Source organism: Mus musculus, chromosome 2 (assembly GCF_000001635.26).
Source record: "Mus musculus strain C57BL/6J chromosome 2, GRCm38.p6 C57BL/6J".
Classification (NCBI taxonomy): Eukaryota; Metazoa; Chordata; class Mammalia; order Rodentia; family Muridae; genus Mus; species Mus musculus.
In genome coordinates, this window is record NC_000068.7 from 143794618 (window position 1) to 143819220 (window position 24603).

General features: G+C 43.3%; 1 protein-coding gene and 1 long non-coding RNA gene across 2 annotated transcripts in view; one reads left to right on the plus strand and one right to left on the minus strand.

The window, feature by feature from the left end:
• Window positions 1-21667, plus strand: part of Pcsk2 (proprotein convertase subtilisin/kexin type 2) — a 270152-nt gene extending 248485 nt beyond the window's left edge. Inside the window, exons 10-12 of the mRNA NM_008792.4 lie at window positions 1327-1427; window positions 6387-6614; window positions 18708-21667. Of these exons, the coding sequence (NP_032818.1) occupies window positions 1327-1427; window positions 6387-6614; window positions 18708-19194 (816 nt within the window). The 3' untranslated portion in view covers window positions 19195-21667. The remainder of the gene's footprint in view (window positions 1-1326; window positions 1428-6386; window positions 6615-18707) is intronic.
• Window positions 1421-4849, minus strand: Gm52527. The gene is made up of 3 exons (XR_003953915.1): window positions 4406-4849; window positions 3558-3726; window positions 1421-2251 (listed from the first exon to the last, which is right to left on the minus strand). It is a non-coding gene; the product is annotated as a predicted gene, 52527 (long non-coding RNA).
• Window positions 21668-24603: the final 2936 nt, after the last annotated feature.

Below are 24603 nucleotides of genomic sequence, written 5' to 3' on the forward strand. Positions count from 1 at the left end.
TAATTTTCCCAATAGACACCTTTAAATCTTCCCAATCCTTTATTCCTCAAAATAATATGCTCTATTAGCTGGGTGGTGGTGGTGCACACCTTTAAGTCTAACACTTGGGAGGCAGAGGTAGATGGATCACTGAGTTTGAAGCTAACCTAGTCTACTGAGTGAATTCCAGGACCGTCAAAGCTACACAGAGAAGCCCTACCTCAAAAAAATTAAATTTAAACCCAAGGTGCTAAAGGGATCTGCAACCCTATAAGTGAAACAACATTATGAACTAACTAGTACCCCAGAGCTCTTGACTCTAGCTGCATATGTATCAAAAGATGGCCTAGCCAGCCATCACTGGAAAGAGAGGCCCATTGGACACACAAACTTTATGTGCCCCAGTACAGGGGAACGCCAGGGCCAAAAAGTGGGAGTGGGGGGAGGAGAGTGGGGGGAGGAGAGTGGGAGGGAGGGTATGGGGGACTTTTGGGATAGCATTTGAAATGTAAATGAGGAAAATATCTAATTAAAAAAAATTAAGTAAATTTAAATAAATAAAGATAGATAGATAGATAGATAGATAGATAGATAGATAGATAGATAGATAGATAGATAGATAGATAAAATAGCTTTCTGGAGCAGTATTCTCCACCTTCCTAATGTTATGACCCTTTAATACAGTTTCTCGTATTGTGGTGACCCCCAACCATATAATTATTTTTGCTGATACTTTATAACTGAAATTTTTCTAGTGTTATGAATCATAATGTAAATATGTGATATGCAGGATACCTAATATGCGACCCCCAAGGGGGCCACAAGCCACAGGTTGAGAATGGTTGCTATATAGGGAGAATTTCTGTGGTTTATACATGATCTCAATGGGAACTCCAGCTCTCACAAATATTGAAAATGAAATTGTTCTCATTTCAAAAAAGTCTTTTAACCCTCAGGTATCCACATCTTCCCCTGAACAGAGCTTGGAGGTAACCAGCACACACCAGGGTTTCAAACATAACTCAGAATCTCTTTGTAAGTTTTAGATAGAGAAGAATATTTGTTTTGAATAACCTAACCTTCCTATGTATCCTTCAGATAATTGGTCTACTTTGGGGATACCACTTTCCCTTCTGGAAGAGAAAACTATTAACACAAGTCATGACATCTCATGATAGACTCATGATGAAAGTCCAAAAGCCAAGCTCAGTGCAACCCAAATCACCATTGACTATCGGCTGTTCAAAATAATTTTAATAAGACAAATGGATTCTACCCTGATCCTACCTTGTCGGGAGTACAAACAGTGTGGTTTGTTCATTCAGTATTCCATATCTTCTCTTCCAGGCTACCACAGACTTGTATGGCAACTGTACTCTGAGACACTCTGGGACATCTGCAGCTGCTCCGGAGGCAGCTGGCGTGTTTGCATTAGCTTTGGAGGCTAAGTATGTTTCACTTTGGAGCTGGAAACCCAGCTCTGAAGGGTAGACTAGTGTGTGTGTGTGTGTGTGTGTGTGTGTGTGTGTGTGTGTCCACCCACATGCCAGGTGTCCACAGAGACAGGCATGGATATGAGCACCTAGAAAGTCAAAGCTAATGGATTCAGATAGACATTTTTAAAAGGCTTGCGATTCTTAAATGACACCCAGTCATATGCATACATCATAAAACGGAATGCCTGAAAGAGCAGAAGGCTCCAACACCCACAGTACAAATCAACAATGTACCACCAAAATACAGGACAACCGCATTTCTTCCTTCGTGAAACCCTCCTTTATATTCTGTGAGTTACACTGCTATTTTATGCCTGCTCTCAGTCAGCTAGATGAAGGAACAACTACCAAGGTTGTTACTATACAATGAATCCACTTCTCTGCACCAAGACAAAGCAGGTGAAGCCATGCAGAATCAGCCAGGAAACAGGCTTTACTGGGAAGCCCTCTAGGTGGCACATAAGAGATCATTTCCTCAGATTTCAGCATCAGCAGCAATACCTACCTGTAGGGATCCTTCTCAGAGAAATCAGAGGCTGGACTTACATTCTGGAGTATGCCTTGCCCTCCAGGAATTATACTGCTATACACACAGATTAGATGGGGGAGTTCAGAGAATGGATCACCCAGCAACTTGTGAGAAGTTGGATTCAGGCTTCTCAGGTAGGGGAGTCACGTTCCCATCCTTGTCAGGAGTTGCTAGGTAACCAGTTTCTAGCATCACTATCCAGGCAGGCTTGCTTGTCTCTCTCCGAATATTCACTATGCTCTCTGATCTGCAAAAGAAGCAAGAGTTGAGGAGGCACAGTGGTGCAGGCTGGAAGTCCCAGCTCTCAGGAGGCTGCAACAGGGTAATATGACATTTGAGGCTAGCCTGGGCTACATAGAGAGACCCTGTCTCAAAAAAACAAAAAACAAAAATAAAAAAACAAACAAACAGATAACCAAAAAATCAGACAGACATTCATTGTTCCTTTTCTGTCTAAATGTTGATTTTTCTAGCAAAAGTCAGGTGTAAGTTTTAGGACAGCATGAATGGAACACTTCAAAACTTGACTATGAAGGACTGATACCTCTGCCCTTCTAAGCCCGAGAGTGAAACCTTCTTCATGCCTGACAGGCATTACCAGAAGCTGAGATCAATCATCACAGGATCTCAGCAGATCCTGGGATCTAAGCTGGCTTTGCTCATTCAGCTGTGAGCCCAAATAAGTATCTCCCTTCAGCCTTTCAACCTCACTAGACAAGGCTCAGCGCAGTTCCTTGGGATTTGGACAAGCAAAATGTCACTCCCCAGACCTTACACTCACAATGAACAACCTCAGTAAGTTGGAGGGAGGAGAGAGGAGCCCACTGGCATGCTAAACAGAGTCTTAGTCCTGTACCAATCAGGATTCTTTCTCCCCACATGCTCAATGCATGAGCTTTCCAAGAAACTCCACCCAGAGCCTCTATTTATTTCTCATTGGCTAGAAATATTCATGAGAGCATCTCATACTGCGAAAGGAGCTGATAAATACAGTGTCACTAAGCATGATGCTGCTCTGAATAAACCTCAGCTTCCCTTTTTTTTTCTTTTCTTAATTTTTTAAAATTTCAGGTTATAATTGTACCATCTCTCCCTTCCCGTTCCTCCTTCCAAATCCTCTCATGTACCCCTTCCAACTCTCCTCCAAATCTATGGCCTCATTTTTCATTATTATTGCATATGAGATACATGCATGCATACATACATACATACATACATACATGAAAGAAATAGATGATATATAATAGGCAGATTACAGATAGATAGATAGATAGATAGATAGATAGATAGATAGATAGAGATAGAGATATATAAAATCATGCACATATGTATTCCTAAATATAACCTCTCCATATAATGTTACTTGTGTGACTTCAGAGCTGACCATTTAGTACTGAACATCCGAATGGTGTTCTCTTCCCCGGCATCTCTCCTGGTCTCCGCTTCCCTCAGTTGCCTATAATTCTCTGTATAGAGTTGAGGCCTCGTGGGCTTTTCCTTGTCCTTGTTCAGCTCATGTTTGGTGTAGCTTCTGACATCACTAGGAAACTCACTCTCAAAGTAAAAGTCCTGGTCTTCTGGCTTTTATGGTCTTTCCATCCCCTCTTCTGCAGTGTCCCCTGAGCCTTAGGGGCAGGAATGTTTTGTAGATGTATCCACTGGGGCAGGGCTCCACAGTTCTACCTTTTGATTGGTTGTGGGTTTTTCTGTAGTGGTCTCCATCTGTTGCAAAGAGGAATAAAGAACAGGAAAAAGATAACTACTGAGATTGTCCAGTGTCCATGTGGGCCAATATTCTGTCCTGATTTCTGTTATCTTATCTGCAAAATATTCAAAATCAGGCCATCCACTAGGTTAAAACGACAACCTAAATATCATTGTCAATACTTTAACTGTTTTTTCTTCTATCTTGCTTAAGTGAGCAATAAACCTTCTTGAGTGTCAATACTGCATGAGATAATTTACACGTATGACCTACATTACATACATGACCTACATTTACTCCTCAACAAACCTTCAAGAGTTAGATGAGTCTACACTGCTCTCATTTATCTCAGAAGTGAGAACTTCTCTGTTGTGTCTCATACATGTCCGATGAGGAAAACGTCAGCAGAGCAGGTGAGGTGACCCTCCCCAGACACTGAGAATACAACACCTGTGTATGGAAGACATGAAAACTCCTCCACCTGCTGGCCAGCCCTTGGGTCTCTCGGATTCTCATTTGTCAGCACTTCTAGCATTTGTAAACTCAGAATCCCATTCTAGGAAAACCTTAGAGAAGTTAGCCACAATCAGCTTCTGGAGGGGACAGACGTGCTCACAATCTTCCCCAAAGCATTGACCTGCCTTGAACCTTCCCCCTTGAAGGCGCCAGTCGGTGTTTGGGGAGTGTGTGGCTTACCAGAGCTCAGGTTTAGAGTTTCAGAACAATGCACTTTGAATGTGTTGAAATTTTGCCAGATAAATTATTGCTTGGCTCCTTAAAAGAATCATTGTCCTTTTGATTGGTTGGCTTCTGAAGACAACAGTAGTTCACAGGGTTGCCTTTCTCCCTCCATGACCCTCAGAAAAAAAAAAAATTAATTCTACATTTCAACCCAACACACTAACCCCAAATGTTTCATGGAAATGCTAATATCATTTTAAATCCATGCACTGTCTTTCTCTTCTAGTCTAATCTAGTTTATCAATTCATTAGTATTAAGACATTCTACTGATGTATCCCAAACAACTCTCAAATGTCAGTCATCCTCCCTCTGCCCATCAACTGCTAGGATTGCGTGGATCTCAGTCTTGTCTATTAGAATGCTGTGGGAATGTTAGCAATCTCCAGCAACTACTTCTCACCCCCAGAGGCTATGGTTTAATTTGTCTGTGATGAGGACTGAGTGGAGGGACTTCAAATCCCCCTAGAGAGAGCCTACAGCCCAGGTAGATTACCTGTGTAATAAATTGATTTCCTAGTTCACAAATGAGTGCACCCTACATTTACATTCAGTCATGACACCCCAAACTAACTTTTATCAATTCCCAAATATCATAAATTAGTTGTTTCTGCTTTTATGCCTTCAACAAATTTAACCATATAGTATATCCCCTATACTAGTTTATTTTCCCTTGCTATAATAAAATACCTGATGCTAGGTACTTAATAAAGAAAATGGTTTGTTACATCACAGATTTGGAACTGAAAGCCTAAGACCAAGTACTCCCTCAGTTTCACCTCTAGTGGAGGCCACTCTGATAGGCACTGGTCACGGCAGAAGCACATAATTGGGGAAGGAATCACATGATTAAATGGGAAGCCAGAGAATGGGAAAGAGCTGTGTCTGGTCCTTTGTAACTCCTTCCCTAGCCAGAGCACCATAAGAGTCCTATTAATGCTTCCAGAGGTCAGTGCCCACAATGCCCCACTCCCCTCCACCCCCACAACATCTCGTAAAGCTTCCACCCTCTTTAAGCAATGACCCACGACCAAGCTTCCAACACAAGCCCTTAGGGATACACTCAATCCTATATCAACCACAGCATTCTCTTCTCTCCCTGGCTTCAGTATTATTTTGGTAATATTTGTCCATAGAAGGCTAGGGAGGCAGCTCCATCGACAGGGTACTTGTCAAGCATATGCAAGTCCCTGAGTTCAATCACATAAACCAGATGTGGTAGCACACGCCTATAACCCCAGTACTCAGGAGGTAGGGGTAGGAGAATCAAGAGTTCAAGGTCATCTTCAGCTGTGTAGACAGTTTGAAGCCAGTCAGAGTTACATAAGACCCTGTCTCCAAAAGAAGACATTTCTACATATTATTAGAAATAATCATAATCCAGTCATTTTCATTTTGGTTCAGTATTCCACATTCCACAAGTTGTACCTCAAAAATGTATTCTACTATTATGAGCATTTACAATAAGCACAATTTAGAGCTATGAATAGTCTATTGTACTTAGCTACTGAATATTTGTACATTCTCCCAGACACATATCTAAGAATGGGATTAGCAAGCTATGTCATGCACATTGAGACCACCTTAGTAGATATAGCCTATTGATTTTCAATGATTTATACACCTATCAACAAAGTCTGAGTTCCAATTGCTCCACATCTTTGTCCATACTTGATATTCCCAATCTTTCTCATCTTAGCTGCTCCAATATATATGCAAAATGCTCTTTGTTACTTTAAAAGTAACAACAGCAACAATATTTTAATTGACATATACAATAATTCTAGATAACACACAAATGCCTTCCTTGAGTTAAAAGTTCACAGATGTTCCAAAATCTCCTAAGGAGCCATGTCTTGAGCGTTTCTTACATCAGTCATATGTCTCTCCCTCCCTCACTCTTGTCTTTGTTCTGCTCTCTCTGCCTCCCATAACCAGCCTGGATCTGACCTGGAGAGACATGCAACATCTGACTGTGCTCACCTCCAAGCGGAACCAGCTTCATGATGAGGTTCATCAGTGGCGACGGAATGGGGTTGGCCTGGAATTTAATCACCTCTTTGGCTACGGAGTCCTTGATGCAGGTGCCATGGTGAAAATGGCTAAAGACTGGAAAACTGTTCCGGAGAGATTCCATTGTGTGGGAGGCTCTGTGCAGAACCCTGAGTAAGTAGGGGCAGAACTTCTTCTGCCACGTGTGGAAGGTACTCATTGACTATAATCCCAGTGTCCCTCTCCACAACAGGAAACACCTGGATTTCATTTGAGACAATCGACTTCTGGGGAAAGCTATAGAGATGCACAGCTGTGCAGGAAGCATGACCCAGAACACAGATGTGCAACTCCGCACCACTGCTGTAACTGTTTCCATAGTTTATAATATTATTTTTAGGTGCACAGATCAATCAGCCAATCTAGCAAGCACACAGATCGGCAATAAAACATGTCCCAGAGGCACCCCAAAATCTCTTCCATCATTGTCTCTCCAAGAGCAGTCACTATTCTAACTCCATAGAGTGTTTTGCTGTTCTACACTTAATATAAATGGAACCTATATTGTGTTCTCTTTTATATCTATATTCTTATGTAGAAAATTGTATTTGTGAGATTTGAGCACATTCAGTGTATGCTGGTAGTTTATGTTGACTGTCGAAGAGTGATCCAATGTGGGCTTACCACACTACTGTTCACTCTATTCGTGGGACAAGGGAACGGCTTGATTTATTCCTCACGAGGTAGGCTGTGATTTAAAGACATCCGAGTGAGTTCCCCACACAGAATCCATTGATTCGCTCAAATATCAAATATCACACTCCATCCCACTTGCCCTGTGTGACAAGCGAATTAGTCAGTAAAGAGACCTCTTCACTTAATTTCTTTCTATCCTTACTGGTTCGTTAATAAGATGACATTAATAATTTCTATATTCCACACCATGAAAATACATGAATATACCCTGAAGATCCCAAAATGCAAGTATTTATTTGTGGGGAACAGTATTAAGATAAGAAATCACAATGTAATATAGACTGACTTCAACTCACAATCCTCCTGTCTCAGCCTCCAGAGTGCTGAGCTTGAAGGTATGCTCCATAGCAGAATCTTATTTGAGTTTTGACAAATATATGCAACTGGGGAACTATCACCCATAGAAAGATAGTATATCCCACCCACCTGGAAATGTTCCTCATGTTCCCTTCCAGTCAGAACACACACCCTACCTACAGCCATTATTCATATTCCTCTCACTGTGGATTCATTATACCGGTGCTAGCGTTTAGGTAGAATCTCATCACATAGGTGTTTCTGTTTCCTATTTATTGCGCTCGACATTAAAGTTGTGAGATGCGCCCCCACTGTTGCATGTGGTAATCTCTCCTTCACTCTCATTGATGAGTTTGCCATTGTGAGGATTCACCCCTGTGATGTATGCCACTTAAATCTGCCTGGCTGTGCTGTGCCTTTCAGGCACCTCCCACTCCTGCCTTTCCTGATGATCATCTGAACTTAGAGACCTAATCAGACGAAGACGGTATCCACTCCTGTCTCCCTTTGGTCTTAGATGCTCTGCAGCTGAATACTCAGTTGTCTGGTCCTGAATTCAAATCTAGACTTTGCTGATTTAGTCCCCTCCACTGAGCTTTTGACCTTTATGACCCTCTACTTTTGCCAATTTCCGGTCATTGCAACCTGACCCCTTTGGCAGTATGCAATCTACAAGCCTAGCCCAATATAATGTTTTTGACCTTATTATAGAAAACATAAAGAGGGACAAAGAAAGTCAATTTTATTAAAAACATTACAGCATTTTAAAAAGTTTGGTTTGTAATAAAGTAACCCATGCTCTTTTCTATGAGCAAGTTAAACAAAAATGTGTAGTGTACATTTAGTTTATTGTGTGCATCTAACATACACAATAAATTCAGAGCAGTGATGGGGAAGAAAGTGCCTCTGCAAAGCCAGGCAGGGTACCACACACCTGCGATCCTACACTGGGGAGACTGAGGCAGGAGAATTACAAAGCCTAGGTCACACGGCGAGACCCTGTCTTTTCAAAAGACTACTTCAAAGTATATGCAGTATAAGGTGTGAAAAGCTGTGGCTCTCACAAGGTCTGCTGAGACCACTCTGTCTCGGGGGCACATTCATGAACCAAACAGAAGCAAAGTTTCCCTTATACTTCAGTGACAGTTAAGATGCATAGGGGTTTTTCGCTCATGTGAATGAATACGCTTGCATTCGTTGGGCCCCAGAAGGACATCTTTTATTCCTTATGTGACAGTGAAACTAACGCCTCTTTCCTTACCAAACTTTCTGAGAGGTGTTAGTGACACAGTATAAAGCTGGCCCACAGCGAGTACATAATGAACATGGCTTTGCCTCTTCCTTTCATCCATGATTTCAAACCCTCCTAGTTCACACTTTAGAAAAAAAGATGATAATCTCTTAAAACTCAGGAAAGAGTAACTGTCAGGTTCCTGTGTGGATTCCAATTTGCGCCTTATGTTTAAAGTTTTCTCAAGTGGAAAGACTTGGATGTTCATCCTCCAGTCAACTAGCACATTCTTAGGAGGGAAAACCCACCAGTGAGTAGGCATAGTTGAGCATCCTTCCACTGATGAGCATTCTCCCTAAATGAGAATTCCCCCAGGAATGAGCAGTTATTTATGAGCCTCCTCCCTGGATGAGCATCTTCCCTGACTCAGCATCCTTCCATAAATGAGCATCCTCCCATAGGTGAATATCTTCCCATGGGGTAACATCCTCCCTTGGTGATCATCCTCACTATCTAAAAAAGAAAAAAAAAATACATTCTTCAGAGTCCCCACACTTCCCTCAAAGCTATTCCATGATCTCATAAAAACCATCACTTCGGTCAGCACTGAAAAGCAAAGCAAAGATTCAGACCAGGTCCCATGATAATATAAAAACACAAGCCTCAAACAATATTATAGATCCTGCATCAGTCATTAAAGACATTAAATGCATTAAAGACAGCCTCAGAGGCACCATATATATCCGTGTTTATTAAGAAAAGAAAGGTCAGAACTTCTCCTTGGATTGGTTTGACCTAGAGCAAGCCCAAGTTTAAATTCCCCATTTCTCTCCCTGTGACTTTTATTCTATATGCCGCTTATAGTTTGTGGACTGTTTGTGTCTATGTTTGTGTCTGCATCTGTGTCTGCATCTGTGTCTCTGTCTGGCTGCCACTGTGTCTGTGTCTGCTGTGGCTACGGTTGTAGTTGTGTCTGTATCTGTATCTATGTCTCTGTGACTGTGGCTGTGACTGTCTGTATCTATGTTTGTCTGTGGCTGTGGCTGGCTCTGGCTGTATTGGCTGTGTCTACGCCTGTATCTGTGTTTCTGTCTGTGACTGTGGCTGTGACTGTAGCTGCGGCTATGGCTATATCTGTGTCTGGCTGTAGCTGTAGCTGTAGCTGTAGCTGTAGCTGTAGCTGTAGCTGTAGCTGTAGCTGTAGCTGTAGCTGTAGCTGTGTCTGTGTCTGTGTCTATTTCTGTGTCTGGATCTAGATCTGTGTCTATGTCTGTGTCTGTGGCTAGCTGTAGCTGGCTCTGGCTCTGGCTCTGGCTCTGGCTCTGGCTCTGGCTCTGGCTCTGGCTCTGGCTCTGGCTCTGGCTCTGGCTCTGGCTCTGGCTCTGGCTCTGCCTCTGGCTCTGGCTCTGCCTCTGGCTCTGCCTCTGCCTCTGCCTCTGCCTCTGCCTCTGCCTCTGCCTCTGCCTCTGCCTCTGCCTCTGCCTCTGCCTCTGCCTCTGCCTCTGCCTCTGCCTCTGCCTCTGCCTCTGCCTCTGGTTGTTCTTACTGCTGTGTGTGTACCTACGTTTGCCTGAGGTTTATTTGCCCCTAGCAAAAGACTTTGGCCTGCATTTATTAATCAGTATCACATGAAGGAATGAGGGATATTTTATAGAAACCTTTAACAGTTTTACAAGGTATTAAGTGTATTTGCTTCAACTGATCCCAAAGCATTCAATACTGCAAGTATGCCTCTATTAAATAATATCTTAAGCCACTTCCAACATTTATTGCAGATAGTTGTTGTATAAGGTTGTTTTTGGCCTGTTTGTTGCTTTCAACAAATAATTATCATAACACACATGCACTGCTATCTGATCCAGGACATGGAAAAGCACATAACTTAAGATTAGAACTATACATTAGTGTTAAGCTGTAAAAGCAGATTACATGGGAAATCCAAGGCTAGTAAGATTGGTTGCTAATCCATTCTCTAAAAGACAAGTTAAACAAAGGCTAAGTGCACAGCAGGATATCAAGTTAAACTTAAGGAACCTCGGGTTGTAATCTTAACTTGGCCATAAGTTCCAGTAAAACTAGAGAGTTCCTGAAAGCTTTTGCATAGGAGGTGTGTTCTCTCACTGTAACTTTTTACAGGTAAGGAAGCTGAGATGCAGAAAGCATAAGAAATGTGCTCAAGGTCAAGGGACACCAAAACAAAGGGAAGGCCAAGACCTGGGCTCTTTTCACTATATGATTCTGGCCTTACTTCATTGACTACGTGACCCCTGTGCTCTCGTGTCCTATATTGGGCTATATGGCAGTCCTGCGAAAGCTAGATGGCAAAAGCTGAAGTCACACTAATGATTACCTAGCTACTGAGTGGCCAAGATTGGATTTGAGTGAAAGCTATGTAGAGCCTTATGTGTTTCAGTGAGTCTGCACTGAAGGAGGTGAAGCCTGGGGAAATTTTCTATTAAGAAGTCTCCTGAAGACTTTGAAAACCTACCTATAGAGAGGTCCCAAAACTCCATAACTGTCATTGCACTATAGAGTATCCAGTGTCCTTTGGAAGTAACAAACTCCCAAACAGAGAGCATTGCAACACACTGTCTGCCTGGGACACTTAGGGCTCTGCCCTATTGAACATGACTAATGGTTCCCGAAGTCAGTTATGACCACTGTTGTCTCTTAGTAGAGTTCAGTAGAATTTCTTGAAAGTTTGGAAGCTGCAAAGCTTTATGGGTAGTGAAATGTTTTCTATCTACACCATCCAAAAGAGTAGCGATGTCTGTGGAGAACTAGAGATGCTAAACGAGCAACTGAGAGGCTGCGGCTCCCATTCAATCTGATTCTAAGGTTCCTCCTCGGCAGGGGAGTTGATGAACAGGGCAAACAGAATGGGAAATGGCAATCTGATAACAACAGCTCCACGAAGAGTGTCAAGAATGTGAGGCTAGGAGTGTGCCTGGCCTCATGTTACAGTCTTGGGCCTCCCTTGTGCTCCTGTTACTGGAAGAGCCACTGCTTATTTCTCACACACGGACAGCCATAGCAGCAGCAGCAGAGCTTGCAGAGGTTTGACGGGCGAGCTTGGTGGACAACATAGGGCTGACCCTGGTGACCCGAAATCACTTCCAAGGAGCTCTGAAAGAGGGATGAATAGCCTCCAAACCACTGCTTTCTACGTCATTCGGGCTGCCCAGAAACAGCGGGCAAGGTAGAGAGGGCTCTCAGAACCAGTGATTGTCAGGTATATGGGTTTCCACAGCATTTATCTTTCCAGAGAAGGAGTCAATTTGAAAAGCAATTTTCTAAAGAACTTTATCAAGAGAGTCAGTGAAGGGTGCTCAAGAAGGATCAAAGGGAAGAGAAAACCGGCTGTGACCAGCTGCGCCAGCCATGTGCAAAGAACGGAATGAACTCTGCTGCCCCATTACCTGCACAGAGGGGAGCGCTGAGCTCAGGCCAGCCACTCACTCCTCCCACTTGTCCCGACCCCAAAGGGAACTGTTGCTACAGCTCCTCTAGCTGGGTGTGTGCTCCAACTGAGTTCCAGGGGGAACTAGGGGGAAAAGAAATGTGTTAAAAGCTGATATGAACGTCAGAAGTGGTCTGGAGGAGAGCGAGAAGAATGTGCTATGTCCTGTAAGTGCTGTGCGGTCCTGCACAGTGGCTGCTGCACCACAGTGTCTTCCTGGGTGGGTCACTGGGCACCTGACCCTATCGCTTATACAGAAGAGGAACCCTAAATGGACACCCCACTAGGGGTTCCCACAAATGCAGCACTATAGGCATTTTATACACTTGAGAAAGAGCGGCTGTTGTCTGTGACTAATGAGATAATCACAATACAGTTGAGGATTCGTCACACAAGGGCATTCCACTGAGTGCTCTGGGAAACACCTGCTTCTAGGCAGGAGTCCACTGACTACTTGCTTAAAGCAAATACAGCAAGATAAAGATGGGAGCCAACTATCTTTGCGGTTTGGTTTTTTTTGTTTTGTTTTGTTTTGTTTTTTTGTTGTTGTTGGTTTTGGGGTTTTTTTGTTGTTTGTTTGTTTGTTTGTATAGGACTTGAGCACTGGGCTTTTGTGCATGGCCTCCTATGAGGTCAGCTTCCCTGAAGTGTCCTGCTGAGTGTTTGCATTGAAAGCGATCCAGAACACAGCCTAAGAATGAGCACTCTGTGACTGCTCGAAATATCTACTCCACGGCCACCTCCTATTTTAACTTCTTCTAACATAACTCTTCCTAAACACAGATCTTGATTTTTTTTTCATTTAGAATTAACTTTTTTTTCCTATTTTCCTTATATAAAAACAAGATGATGTCACTGTAGCAAAATCAAAACATAAATGAGAAGAAATAAGTGAATAAGAAACCCCCGGAAAGACTTGGCTCCAGGACCTCAGATGCTTGGGACATCAATGGGTACCGCTGTCCCTTCTGTAAACCCTCATCCGACATGCCTATAACCCGTGATATACTCCTGCATGCTCCAGCTCGCCTCTAGACATTAATGTAAAGGAATATGTGTTAATTTAGCTATTCCTTAGGCTGTACTGTTTATGCAACAAAGAGGAGGGGGAGTCTTACGTATGCTCAGTACCAGTGTGATCTTCTTCCTGAGTTTTCCCATCTGCCATTGGTTGACACCATGAGTTAGCAAGCCATGGGTTAGGAGCTATATCATCTTAGTTCTCCAGAGGCCATGGTACTTGCAAAACTCCTGCCTGTGAGGAGAGGGTGGTGCCCTTTCTTTTTTGTAGTACTGAAGTTGAACCCAGGGCAGCTAGAAGCAGCCTGGGCAAGCGCTCTACCACTAAGCCACACTTCCAGCAAGGAGCTGTCAATCTACCAAGCTTCTCTCTGGGATTCACATCAGTCTTTTCATTTCAAAGAACCTCACATTCCAATGCAGTCCAATTAAGCAGGTCCTGTTTTGGGGACCCCAGCTCCTGTGCAGTGAGCAGTTTACATGAGTATCACAAGAGTTGGAGGAGCAGAAATTCTCCTTCCCCATGGCTCCAAACAAGCCACAAACTCCCCCGGCATGGCTTTCTGATCCCTGTACACATTCCAACCTCCACGGCTAGGAAATTTTGTAATTCCTAACGAAAATCTACATTTGTTCCCACCCCAATCTGAATTTTGGCTTTCCAGGATGTGTAATAACCTTCCAATGTTTTTATCCACTTCCCTCCATCTCTCCCTAAACCCACTCTCACAAGTATACAATGCCCCAGCTCAAGGCCCTGGGCAGGAAGTAGCTGTCCTGTGTTTCCTCTGTCCTTGTCACCTTGCTGACACTTTTCCCTTTGTCTCTGTCTCTAATGTCTGCCCTAAGTAGGGTGGAGCAGGGTCTAGGAGAAACAGACAGCACAATGGACAGCTAGCCTCTGCACACAAGATGTCAAGGCAGTGCCAGCGTAGTTTTCTCTACAAGGACTTCTCAAGGGCTTTTCCTTGTCTGATTTCAACTTTTGAGATAGTGACTAACTTGCCACTTGCTCCTGTTGACCTTGAACTCCTAGCAGTCCTTCCTCTGAAGTCCTGAGATTACAGGAACAAGAGGAACTGGAAAGATTGAAGTTACAAGATGGTATAGACCAGAATTCTCTCCAGCCAAGAATGACACAAGTCTCTTTTTGACGCTGAGTGGCGAAAGGTGGTATTGCAGGGATGGGAAGTTGCCCCAGTGGAGCCTGAGAAACGATTTGAATATATATGCTTTACAGATGGGATGCTTTTCAGAAAGCCCCTGTTGGGAGTGACCAGTTCGAAGCAAGCAGGAAGGACCTGAGAAGGATGTGTATCCTGTGTATGCTCCTGTGACCTGAGCCACCTGGACGCTGGACCATCAGTGGCACTCAACAGATGCCCCACTTTGACCTGAAGCACTTGTGCTTGTGACTGATGTACATTTTTTCCAGCCAAGCATCTTCAGCCCCTCATACAGCTGGAGAAGGGATGGGCTCTGGACTGGGCACTTGGCACCATCTACTGATTCTCTTCAGCTATGATGTGCCTGTATCTTAGGTTTGGCCCCATGCATATTTCTCTTCTTCTGTCATCAAAGGTCACCTCAACCCTAGAGTGGTTCTCTCACTTGCAGGACTCGTTAAGTCAGAGACTCAAGTGTGTGTTGTGCTTCGGATGTACACTGAGCTAAGATGTCTCCCCTGCCTCTGATTCTTAAACAATCAAAGAAATACATCCTGTGCTCTCAAAAGGAATTTTCTACCAAAATTTTTACAAACTCATTTGTAAAGAGAATGTCCTTGAGTGACTCCAGTCCTAAGTACCCTGGATCTAATTGAAACAGAAAAACAACTTCCCTGTGCCCAGCGGCCTGTCTCCTAGGTGGATTGAATCATTAAGATAATAGACTGTTTTATTAGTGGTAGTGTTTTGCTTTGTTTTGCTTTGTTTTGTTTTGTTTTGTTTTGTGACAAGGCTTTTATATGTAGCCCAGCATCAACTTGAATTTGCTATGTAGCCCAGGCTAACCTGAAACTCAAGTTCCTCCTGCTAGTTCCCGTTTGCTGGGATTACAGGTGTGCACCTCTATGCCCAACCAATAATGAGTTGTCTTCAGCAGATAATGAGTAAGTTACACGGCATGGAAGGCAGTTATTACAGTAACCATCCTGTTGTTGGCTTGTGAGTTTCCTGAACTCACTTTTCAAGTGACTGAACTTTTCAAGTGAGCCAAGAGTGTGGGAGTAGGATACTGTTCAGACTGTGTCAGGCATCTTCCTGACTTCATTCTTTGCAAATCCCAGTCCCCTTGGATACCATCTTCACAGAAACCCTGTGGCAAACTGTTCTCATACCTTAAAGTGCTAGCCATTCTAAAAACCTCCAAAGGGTGGCCAGAAATCCTGCATTGTTAGTCTACCAGGAAGAAACTGGCACTCATAAACACAGAAGACCAGGACCTCTCCCACATATCATTGTTCTTATTAGATTCAAATTATCAGACAAAAACAGTTTCCACTTGTGCTTTCTATGTGGGATTAACTATCATATCAATGAATAAAAAGTTAATTAAATTGAAATTCTAAAGTAAACCTTCAGCTCCTCACTCGTGCTCACTGCATCTTAAGTGTTCCGTTGCCATAGGTGGCCAGTGCCTACTGTACAAGTGTGCCCAGGTACAGGACACTTCCACCACAGTAGGAGGTTCTGTAGGCCAATGCCAATCCAGCCATTTACTAATATGCTCTGTATACATACATGTATAAAACCTGACTTCCAAAGCTGGCTTCATGACTGCTCACCAACAAATTCTGAAGAGCCTAGGACTAAAATGCCACTTCCCCACTGTCCCCAGCTCTCTATAGCCAGTGGCTGCTTTGTGGGCCATCAAGCATTGATGCCACTTCACTCCATAGAGATACCTATTTTCTGCATTACTTTTACAGCTACTGTGATAAAATTCCCTGCCCAAAGCAACTTATTTGGCTCATAGTTCAAAGTTATAGTCCATCTTGGCGGGGATGTTACAATAGCAGCAACTTGAGGCAACTGGTCAAATCCCATCTATGGTCGGAGAGCAGAGAATGGCAAATGCCAGTGTTGAGTTTATAATGATACAGTTCAGAGTCCCCATTCAGAAAATGGCCCCACCTATAGCAATTAACCCAACCAATATACTCCCTCACAGTCATGATCAGAGGCTAACCTGAGTCTAAATGGTCCCTCACCGATGGGCCTAGAGGCTTGTTCCCTGGGAGATGCTAGATCCTGTCAAGCTGACAACGATGGTGTTAAACATCATAGTTTTCAAGTTGCTCAGGAGAGTATGCCTTAAACATGGTGTGTGCTTCCGGAAACCCTCTCAGACTTGTAATCTTGGTTCCAAGGATAATACAGAATCAGGCATGGCACCAAGCTAGTTGTGTGTGATGAGAATCTTTTTGTAAATGCGTTCTACAAGATATATGTTTTAAGATAGCTATCATTTCATAAAAACAAGTAAGTGTGTACTGTTAGGAATTCTAAGTGTAAAGTCATATAGAATGAGGATACTTCATAGACAAGGAGTTAGGGAAGAGCCCTAACAGGTACCATGAGCCAGGGACTGTGCTTGGTGCTTTCACACAGTCATTAACCTCACAGGTCCACCTACAGCAGACACACTTCAAACACTTAAATAATTTTCCCAATCTTGCATGACCTGTAAGTGTAAATTCTAATCCCAGTAAGTATGTTTCCAGACTCTGCAGTCCTCCCATCATGCCGTGCTGCCCTCACATAGTCTCCCAGAAGGAGGTATGCTATAAGCATAGACTGCCTAGAGAATGCCTGGGCTGGCCTCCCAGGTCCCCAGCTCTAGCCAAACACATCCCCAAAATCAACCGGTCCCTCATTTGAATGAATTAAACTACCTTCAGCAGTATTAGTGGTAGAATGGTTGAGCATCCCCAAGCTAAGAATCAAACATGCTCCAAGATTCAAAATGATACTAAGTGGAAAATCTCACACTGGATTTCATGTGACAGATTCTGGTAAAAAAAAAAAAAAAAAAAAAAAAAAAAAAAAAAAAAAAAAAAACATCGCTGTATAAATGAAAGTAGTATTTATGATTATCTTCAGGATGGTATATCAGGATATGAAACATATACGAGTTCTCTGTTTCGACTTGCCTTCCATCTCCAAAATATGCATAAGCACGTATTCCAACGTTCCATATCGAAAGCACTGCTAGTCCCAGGCATTTGCAATAAGGAGGACTCAGTCTGTGGGAACCATTAAATCAGCAGTAGCTCCCATCCATGGGACTTAGCACTTTGAAAGAAAGGCACTGTGGAAACTTCTTTTTGCAGTGCCTGGCTAGCTGTCCATGCCTCTGCTAACTCATAACTTTGCAGTGCCTCTCATAACTGGACAAAGTACTGAGAATCAATGACTATTGAGCGCTCAGTCCTAAATGAGACATTATACCAAGTCCCCGAGTCTCAGAAAACATTTCGGAAGAGGGGACAGAGAGAATGTAAGAACCAGAAGATAAGGAAGAGTGGTGTGAAATGCTGTTTTCCAGCCTTGACACGGTCATGGCTCATTAAATCACAGCAGCTGTTGTCACCTACACAGTCTACACAAGACAGAGCCCTTAACAACAAATAGAGGAGAGGGGCTCGTGGGGCTCCACCACTAGCTGTGGAGTTCCCAGTATTTGATAGCTAGGGGGGGGGTGTCATTTTTCTTCAGGGTGTGGCCACTGTTACCCATGCCTTGGTGGACAGCCCCAGACCCATGAATGGGCAGCATTAGTTGGACTTAGTAAGTTGTTTTTTAAGAAGAAATACATGAAAACAAAAAGGGGGCCATGTTGGGGGCACCAGAGGGGTGGGATGGGAAATCGGGTTGTGGGGTGGATTTGATCGAGACACATAATTTATGACATTATCAAAGAATAAATTGAAAATGTTCTTTTTTATAAAAAGAAAAATACATCATTATGAGACTTTTTTCTCCATCTGAGTTGCTCTTAAAGTTAGCCCTAAGACCTGACCTTGCCAATCTGGGACAATGAGTCAGGCCACTGAGAACGGGGATGCTAGAGAACTCTTATGGACCACATCCTGTCAGTCACTGATGCAGGATTCTCCTGAGGAATGAAATCCCTGGCACCTGTAGCTGCCCTGCACCGAGGGAGCAGATTCCCACGGTGTTGGCAGGGGAGGAAACTGGGAGAGAGCTGACCTAGTCAGGCTATGTGGGAACTGTGGGAGCTGTAGCTGCAGGTGACTCGGGGGGCGGGGGGGCCTGGGGGATGTGGGAAGGACACCAACAGTGGCTACAACCGTCCCTTTACAAGGAATGTTCACTCTCAGAATCACACAGTTGATGTGAAAGCCAAAACCCAGGTCAGTCTCAATAATTAATCCCAAAGTACTTTCTCTTCCTGCTACAAAATAGTGTCTTGAAACCTCTTCTCATGGCTTGTATACCAAACCCTCTCTTACCAAACCTCCTCCTTTCTCTGTCCTCAGAAAAATACCACCCACCGGCAAGCTGGTACTGACCCTCAAAACAAATGCATGTGAGGGGAAGGAAAACTTCGTCCGCTACCTGGAGCACGTCCAAGCTGTCATCACAGTCAACGCGACCAGGAGAGGAGACCTGAACATCAACATGACCTCCCCAATGGGCACCAAGTCCATTTTGCTGAGCCGGCGTCCCAGAGACGACGACTCCAAGGTGGGCTTTGACAAGTGGCCTTTCATGACCACCCACACCTGGGGGGAGGATGCCCGAGGGACCTGGACCCTGGAGCTGGGGTTTGTGGGCAGTGCACCACAGAAGGGGTTGCTGAAGGAATGGACCCTGATGCTTCACGGCACACAGAGCGCCCCATACATCGATCAGGTGGTGAGGGATTACCAGTCTAAGCTGGCCATGTCCAAGAAGCAGGAGCTGGAGGAAGAGCTGGATGAGGCTGTGGAGAGAAGCCTGCAAAGTATCCTGAGAAAGAACTAGGGCCACGCTTCCGCCTTCACCTCCCCTTCCTCCCCGTCTCTGCCTCTCCTTGCTCCACAGTTCTGGCAGCCACCAGCCACCCAGCAATTCCTGTTACCCCCGACACAAGCAATCCCAGCCTGGTCTCAAGCTTTGCTCGCTGTCAATGATTATTTTCACTACAATGGAAGCAACCGTTTTTATTCTGTAGCCCAAATATAGCGTTCCTACCAACATCTATGTCCTATGTGTGACTCGACCTTTATTTCTGTCATGTAAATGGGTGGTTGTGCTGCACTTGAAACCAGGAAAGCTCTGCCCTCGCTTTTTTTTTTTTCTTTTCCTATCTGAGAAGAGAAGAGAATGCATCTAAAAAGCCACACATGGTGACTCAAGAATATTCGTGGCCTCAGCTGAGATGCTGATAGAGAGTGAACTCCACAGCTCTAGCATGGGGGTTGGAGGGTGGCTTGGATTAAGCAAGACTAGTCAGGGATGTAAACTGAGGTGCCTGATGAGAAAAGATGTGGTCCCCCAGGGAGCCCTGAAGCCCAAATACTGGACAGGCTGAGGAAGTTTAAAAGGCACGAGCTTTGAAAGTTTAATCCCTATACCCAAATCGTGTCCCCTCTGCTCTGCCAGGATGACATAAAATGGAAACACATGGCTCTTCTGTCACCAGCTACTGCTCTTCACTGGGACTGGACCCACTGGAGCAGCCAAAATGCCTCTTACATTGCCTTTATCCACACACCCGCAGTTTTCAGGTACTCTTTACACAGCCATCCAAGAGAGAAACTACCAGGTCAATCTAGCTGCTGTCTGGCTAAGAGCAGTTTACCAATTTTAGAAATAGGAGCATCCCCTTTCCTGAGTGGTTTTAGAGTTCCCTGTTATGACACAACCAAGAGGCAAGAGGTTTTTTTGGTTTGGTTTGGTTTGGTTTGGTTTAGTTTTGATTTTGATTTGGTTTTGACAGTGTCACCCACACCAACCAGGGCTTTGATTTCCCAAAACTATCACTGGAGTGCAATATCTCCCTCCCTCAAGTTGTAATTTCACTGGTGTTTTGGAGAAATGAGTCACTGTTTGAGAAGGGGCCAGTGGATGAAGGGGGCACATCAGAAGGCATGAGTTGCCATACTTATGTGGACCTCTAGTTGCTAGAAGCTTGTTGCATGGAGAGGGGCCCATGCCACCTCATTCCCCATAACTCGAAGCCAGAAGGGAAGCAAGAGACAATCTCTTTCAAAAAAACACATGTTGTCACTTTAGCAACCACGAGAATATCTAGCAAGCACCCCAAAGGTGACAGCTGTCAACTTTAAAAGACATCGCTTCATTCCCAGTTACTATCTAAAGTAACCCACTGTCACTTGGAGTGCCTGCCCAAGGATTGGCTTCCCACTCAGATCTCAGTGTCCCCTGGTCCTCTCCCCACCCTAGGTTCTCCCCCTCCCTTCCCTGAAGCATGTGCAGAGCCTGGAGTTTCTTTGCTGAAGCCAGCAACTCAGAAGCACTAAGGTTCCGTTCCTGGGGGGCGACTTTAGGAGAGAATTCTGGGAAGCTTCTTTCATTCCTTTTGTCCCCCATTTTAGCCTGGATTTTTTCTTCTCTGGCACCTTGTAACATTCCCTGTGTCATGCTTTTGAGTGTAATAATATTTATGATTTCTAAAAGAAATTTATTATTTGTTACAAAGGTCTGTTTAAACCACCTTAGATTTAAAGAAAAAATGGCAATCATTGAGAATTCATTTCACATTAATGGTCTGGAAATAAAACCAAAGGACATTCTGTGTGCACATACACATAAATGCACATAGAAATATATATATACATATGTAGACTATATACATGTGTATATGTGTGTATATATACCTGTATAAATGTACATACACACATATACCTAAATGTGTGTGTATTCTGTATGTATTGAAGACACAGACGCCATATACATCTCTAAAAGAGTATTCAGAAAATATCAAAATGATTCCGGCTGAGTAGAAGGCCGGTAGAGATTCAGGTGAAATGTCTGTTCATCTCTTCCCATTTATGACACCTCTGTAATTTTGAAGCTCTCTGTATAAACATTAATTGTCTTATATGAGCAGCAGAAATATAAAATAGTTGTCCATATTTTCACATTTGTGGTATAATTTATGAAATTAGAGAGTAACTTATCTGCTTCTTAATAGAAATGGCAAGTTTTGATATGAGTATATAGTATATAAAGACAAATAGTGCTAAGTGTAAATATTTGGTCTCTATTTCACCTTTGGCATCAGTATTAACACCAACTGTCAAGCTAGTGATGTTTTTTATGATGCCCCTGAGTCTGATGCAAGAGACAGTCATTTATTTTAAAAACTGAAAAGCAAGTGAATAACAATCAGGTTAACATTGTTACTCCCTGTGACAAGAATTTTTAAGTAAATTTAAAAATATATGTTGTAAATTAGGAGGCTCAACAATAAAACATACCTTCCGGAAAATATGTGGGATGTGCTGTATCTTATACAAAAAAAAAACACTTCCACCCAGTGCTGGAGCCAAAACAGATCTTAAAAGCCTGCTTTAGTAAATATGCATGACAGATGTGCAATTTGCAGATAAGTCGCAAGTAAATTATGGTCAACAGCCGCATTTCTGAGACTTCAGTTATCAACCTCGGTAGTGGGCTGTAAATTCAGTGTAGGTAGTCAATACCAGAACTCTTAACAAGGGAGAATAAGTCAGCCATGTATATTAAGTATTGTACCTGCTCCCTGGTGTGTGTGTGTGTGTGTGTGTGTGTGTGTGTGTGTGTGTGTGTGTGTGTGCAGGCATGCATCTATCTTTCTTCCAACTGAGCATGCACACTGGCACATGATGTCAAGTTTATGTCTTGTTGTGGACCATGATCAAAAACTTTTTAGACCAGATATGATGGCACCTGCCTTTAATCCCAATATTTGCAAGGAAGAGACAGGCAGATCTTGGTGAGATTGAGACCAGCCTGGTCTAATTAGTGAGTTCAAAGACAGCCAGGGCTTATAGAGAGACCCTGTTTCAGGAAGAAAAAAAAAGAGATACTTTTAGAAACATGATTCTAGAACACACTAAGCTGGATTAATTTATACTATAGTAACAGACTCAGGATCTCAGTGGCTTAATGCAAAGGTTTATTTGTCATTGCCACGAGTTCAAATGTGGGTTTGGGTAACTCTCCAAAGCTGCAGATCTCCAAGCACTGAACAGGGATCTCTTTCAGTTTCATGAGTAGTGGTCTGAACATAGGGTTGCTGAAGTCACCACACATCTTCCCACCCTCCCCTCTGTCAGGAGATGTGCAGACACTCTGCCCTCAGCACCAACCAGTTCTTGTCAATGAACCTACATGAACATCAGACAACTGGGAAATGTAAGGCATCCCATGGGATCTCAGTGGGCCTTAGACCCCCTCCCCCCTCTCATGGTGCTTAGTATTCCTGGAAAACAAGTTTTTAATTCTGATTGATACAGTGACCTCTCCTCGCAGATGGTGCTATGCATTATTGCAAACTAATTGTACCTCACCCCGATGTGACCCTATATTATTCCAAATATTGTTTCAAAGTAACTCATTGTAAACCATTTATAATGTTCTCGGATCCTATTTTTATTACACTCAATTGTTAAAACTTCAAGTGAGCCTATGACTAAAAACACATGTAGAAAGATATAAGGCCCAAAGTTTGGTCTTGTGACATTGAAACATTGTAAGCCAGTAAATTTGTTCAGGCATTGATATACTAAAGATTAAGGTGTGTGTGTGTGTGTGTGTGTGTAGTGTTTTCTCTTTGTTCACTTTTTTATTTGTTTTACTTTATGCACATTCTACCTGTGTGCCTACTGGATCCCTTGGAACTGGAGTTACAGATGGTTGTAAGCAACCATATGGACACTGGGAACTGAACCTGGGTCCTCAGCAAGAGCAACAAGGGCTCTTAACCATTGCACCATCTCTCTAGTCCTAGTTTTTAAAATTCTTATAGTTATCACTCTGTGCCTCCAATACACATGTCACTATAAATTAATGATGGTTTTCCATACAGTAGACACATTCATTAATTCAAGTGATTGTATGGAAAACACACAGTGTAAAACCATATATCTGTGTACTTTACATATTAAGATAGAAAGAAAAACACCAAATTAGATGTGTTGACTTTGTATCCAGAGTGTTTATAGATGCAAGAGCCTAATATGTTTAAAAAATAAAAATAAAACCACAAAGATTAGGAAGAATGGATATGAGCTTGAAATAAATAACACCAGCACACGTCTCATATAAATAACACCAGCACATGTCTCATGAGCCAGTGAGATGATTCAGTTGTATCCAGTAAAGTGGTTCTCTGCCCCTAAAGAGAGTGGGCTGATAGAGAAGGTGGTAGAAAGGACTTTCAGCCTACAGGGACTTAAATGCATGGAGAGAAAGGCTGGCAGAACCTGGCAGAGACCAACTAGCACACAGGAGAACCCCAGTGTCTGAAAAATGGAAGTCTGTTGAGAACAGAGCCCAGTAGACTGGGTGGGCCAGGTCTAGATGCACTGAATCCATCAGCTGCCAGTGGCCCCACCCCATGTCCACTCTCAGTCTTCTGGTGTCTCCCTCAACTTCCCAAGAATATTAACTGCATCTTCAGAGAGACACACACCTAGATCCAGAAGAAAAGCTCTTTCTGCTGCAGATGAGACAGTAAGTGGGGGAAGGGGAGTTCCCCTCTAGTCTCTTATTCATTTAGTTAACCCCTTTCCTTTAATTTTAAAAAAACTGATCAGATTTGATTTCAGATTTCTAAGGAATTGAGAAAATCTGATTGGGAGGTAAATTCTCCAGTCTGGCCTGCTAACTCAGCCCAGAGAGGTGAAGGTTTTGTGTTGCTGAACTCCTAAATCTCAGTCTGAGTGGACTGGGGCAGGGGCAGGGTGAAAAGGCAGTTAGAAATCCCAACCCACAGAGTTCAGAGATCAGAGCAGCCCAACAATGAAACTGCCATTCCCCTAAATCTTAATGTCACCTGTCACCTATTTATAGACCAAGGAATCTTCTGAGGCCTGGGCCTTCCCATCCCAGCTTGGAGTGTCTCACCCATCATCTCATCTGCGGGCTCAGCTGCAGCAGAAAGAGCTTTTCCTCTGGAACTAGGTGTGGGTATCCCTGAAGATGAAGTCAATATTCTTGGGAAGTTGAGGGAAGCACCAAAAGAACATTCTATGAACTATTCCCATTTTCCCTTGTGGTCCTATGCCCACAGGTGACAGGTAAGCAACATGACCACAGGATACCCACATGTAAGCAAAGAAGCAAGTGTGGCTGCTAAGGGCACCAATACCATGGAGTAATTGCCCCAGAAATCAATCTCAACTCAAAAGTCCTTTTATTTATTTACTTATTTATTTATTT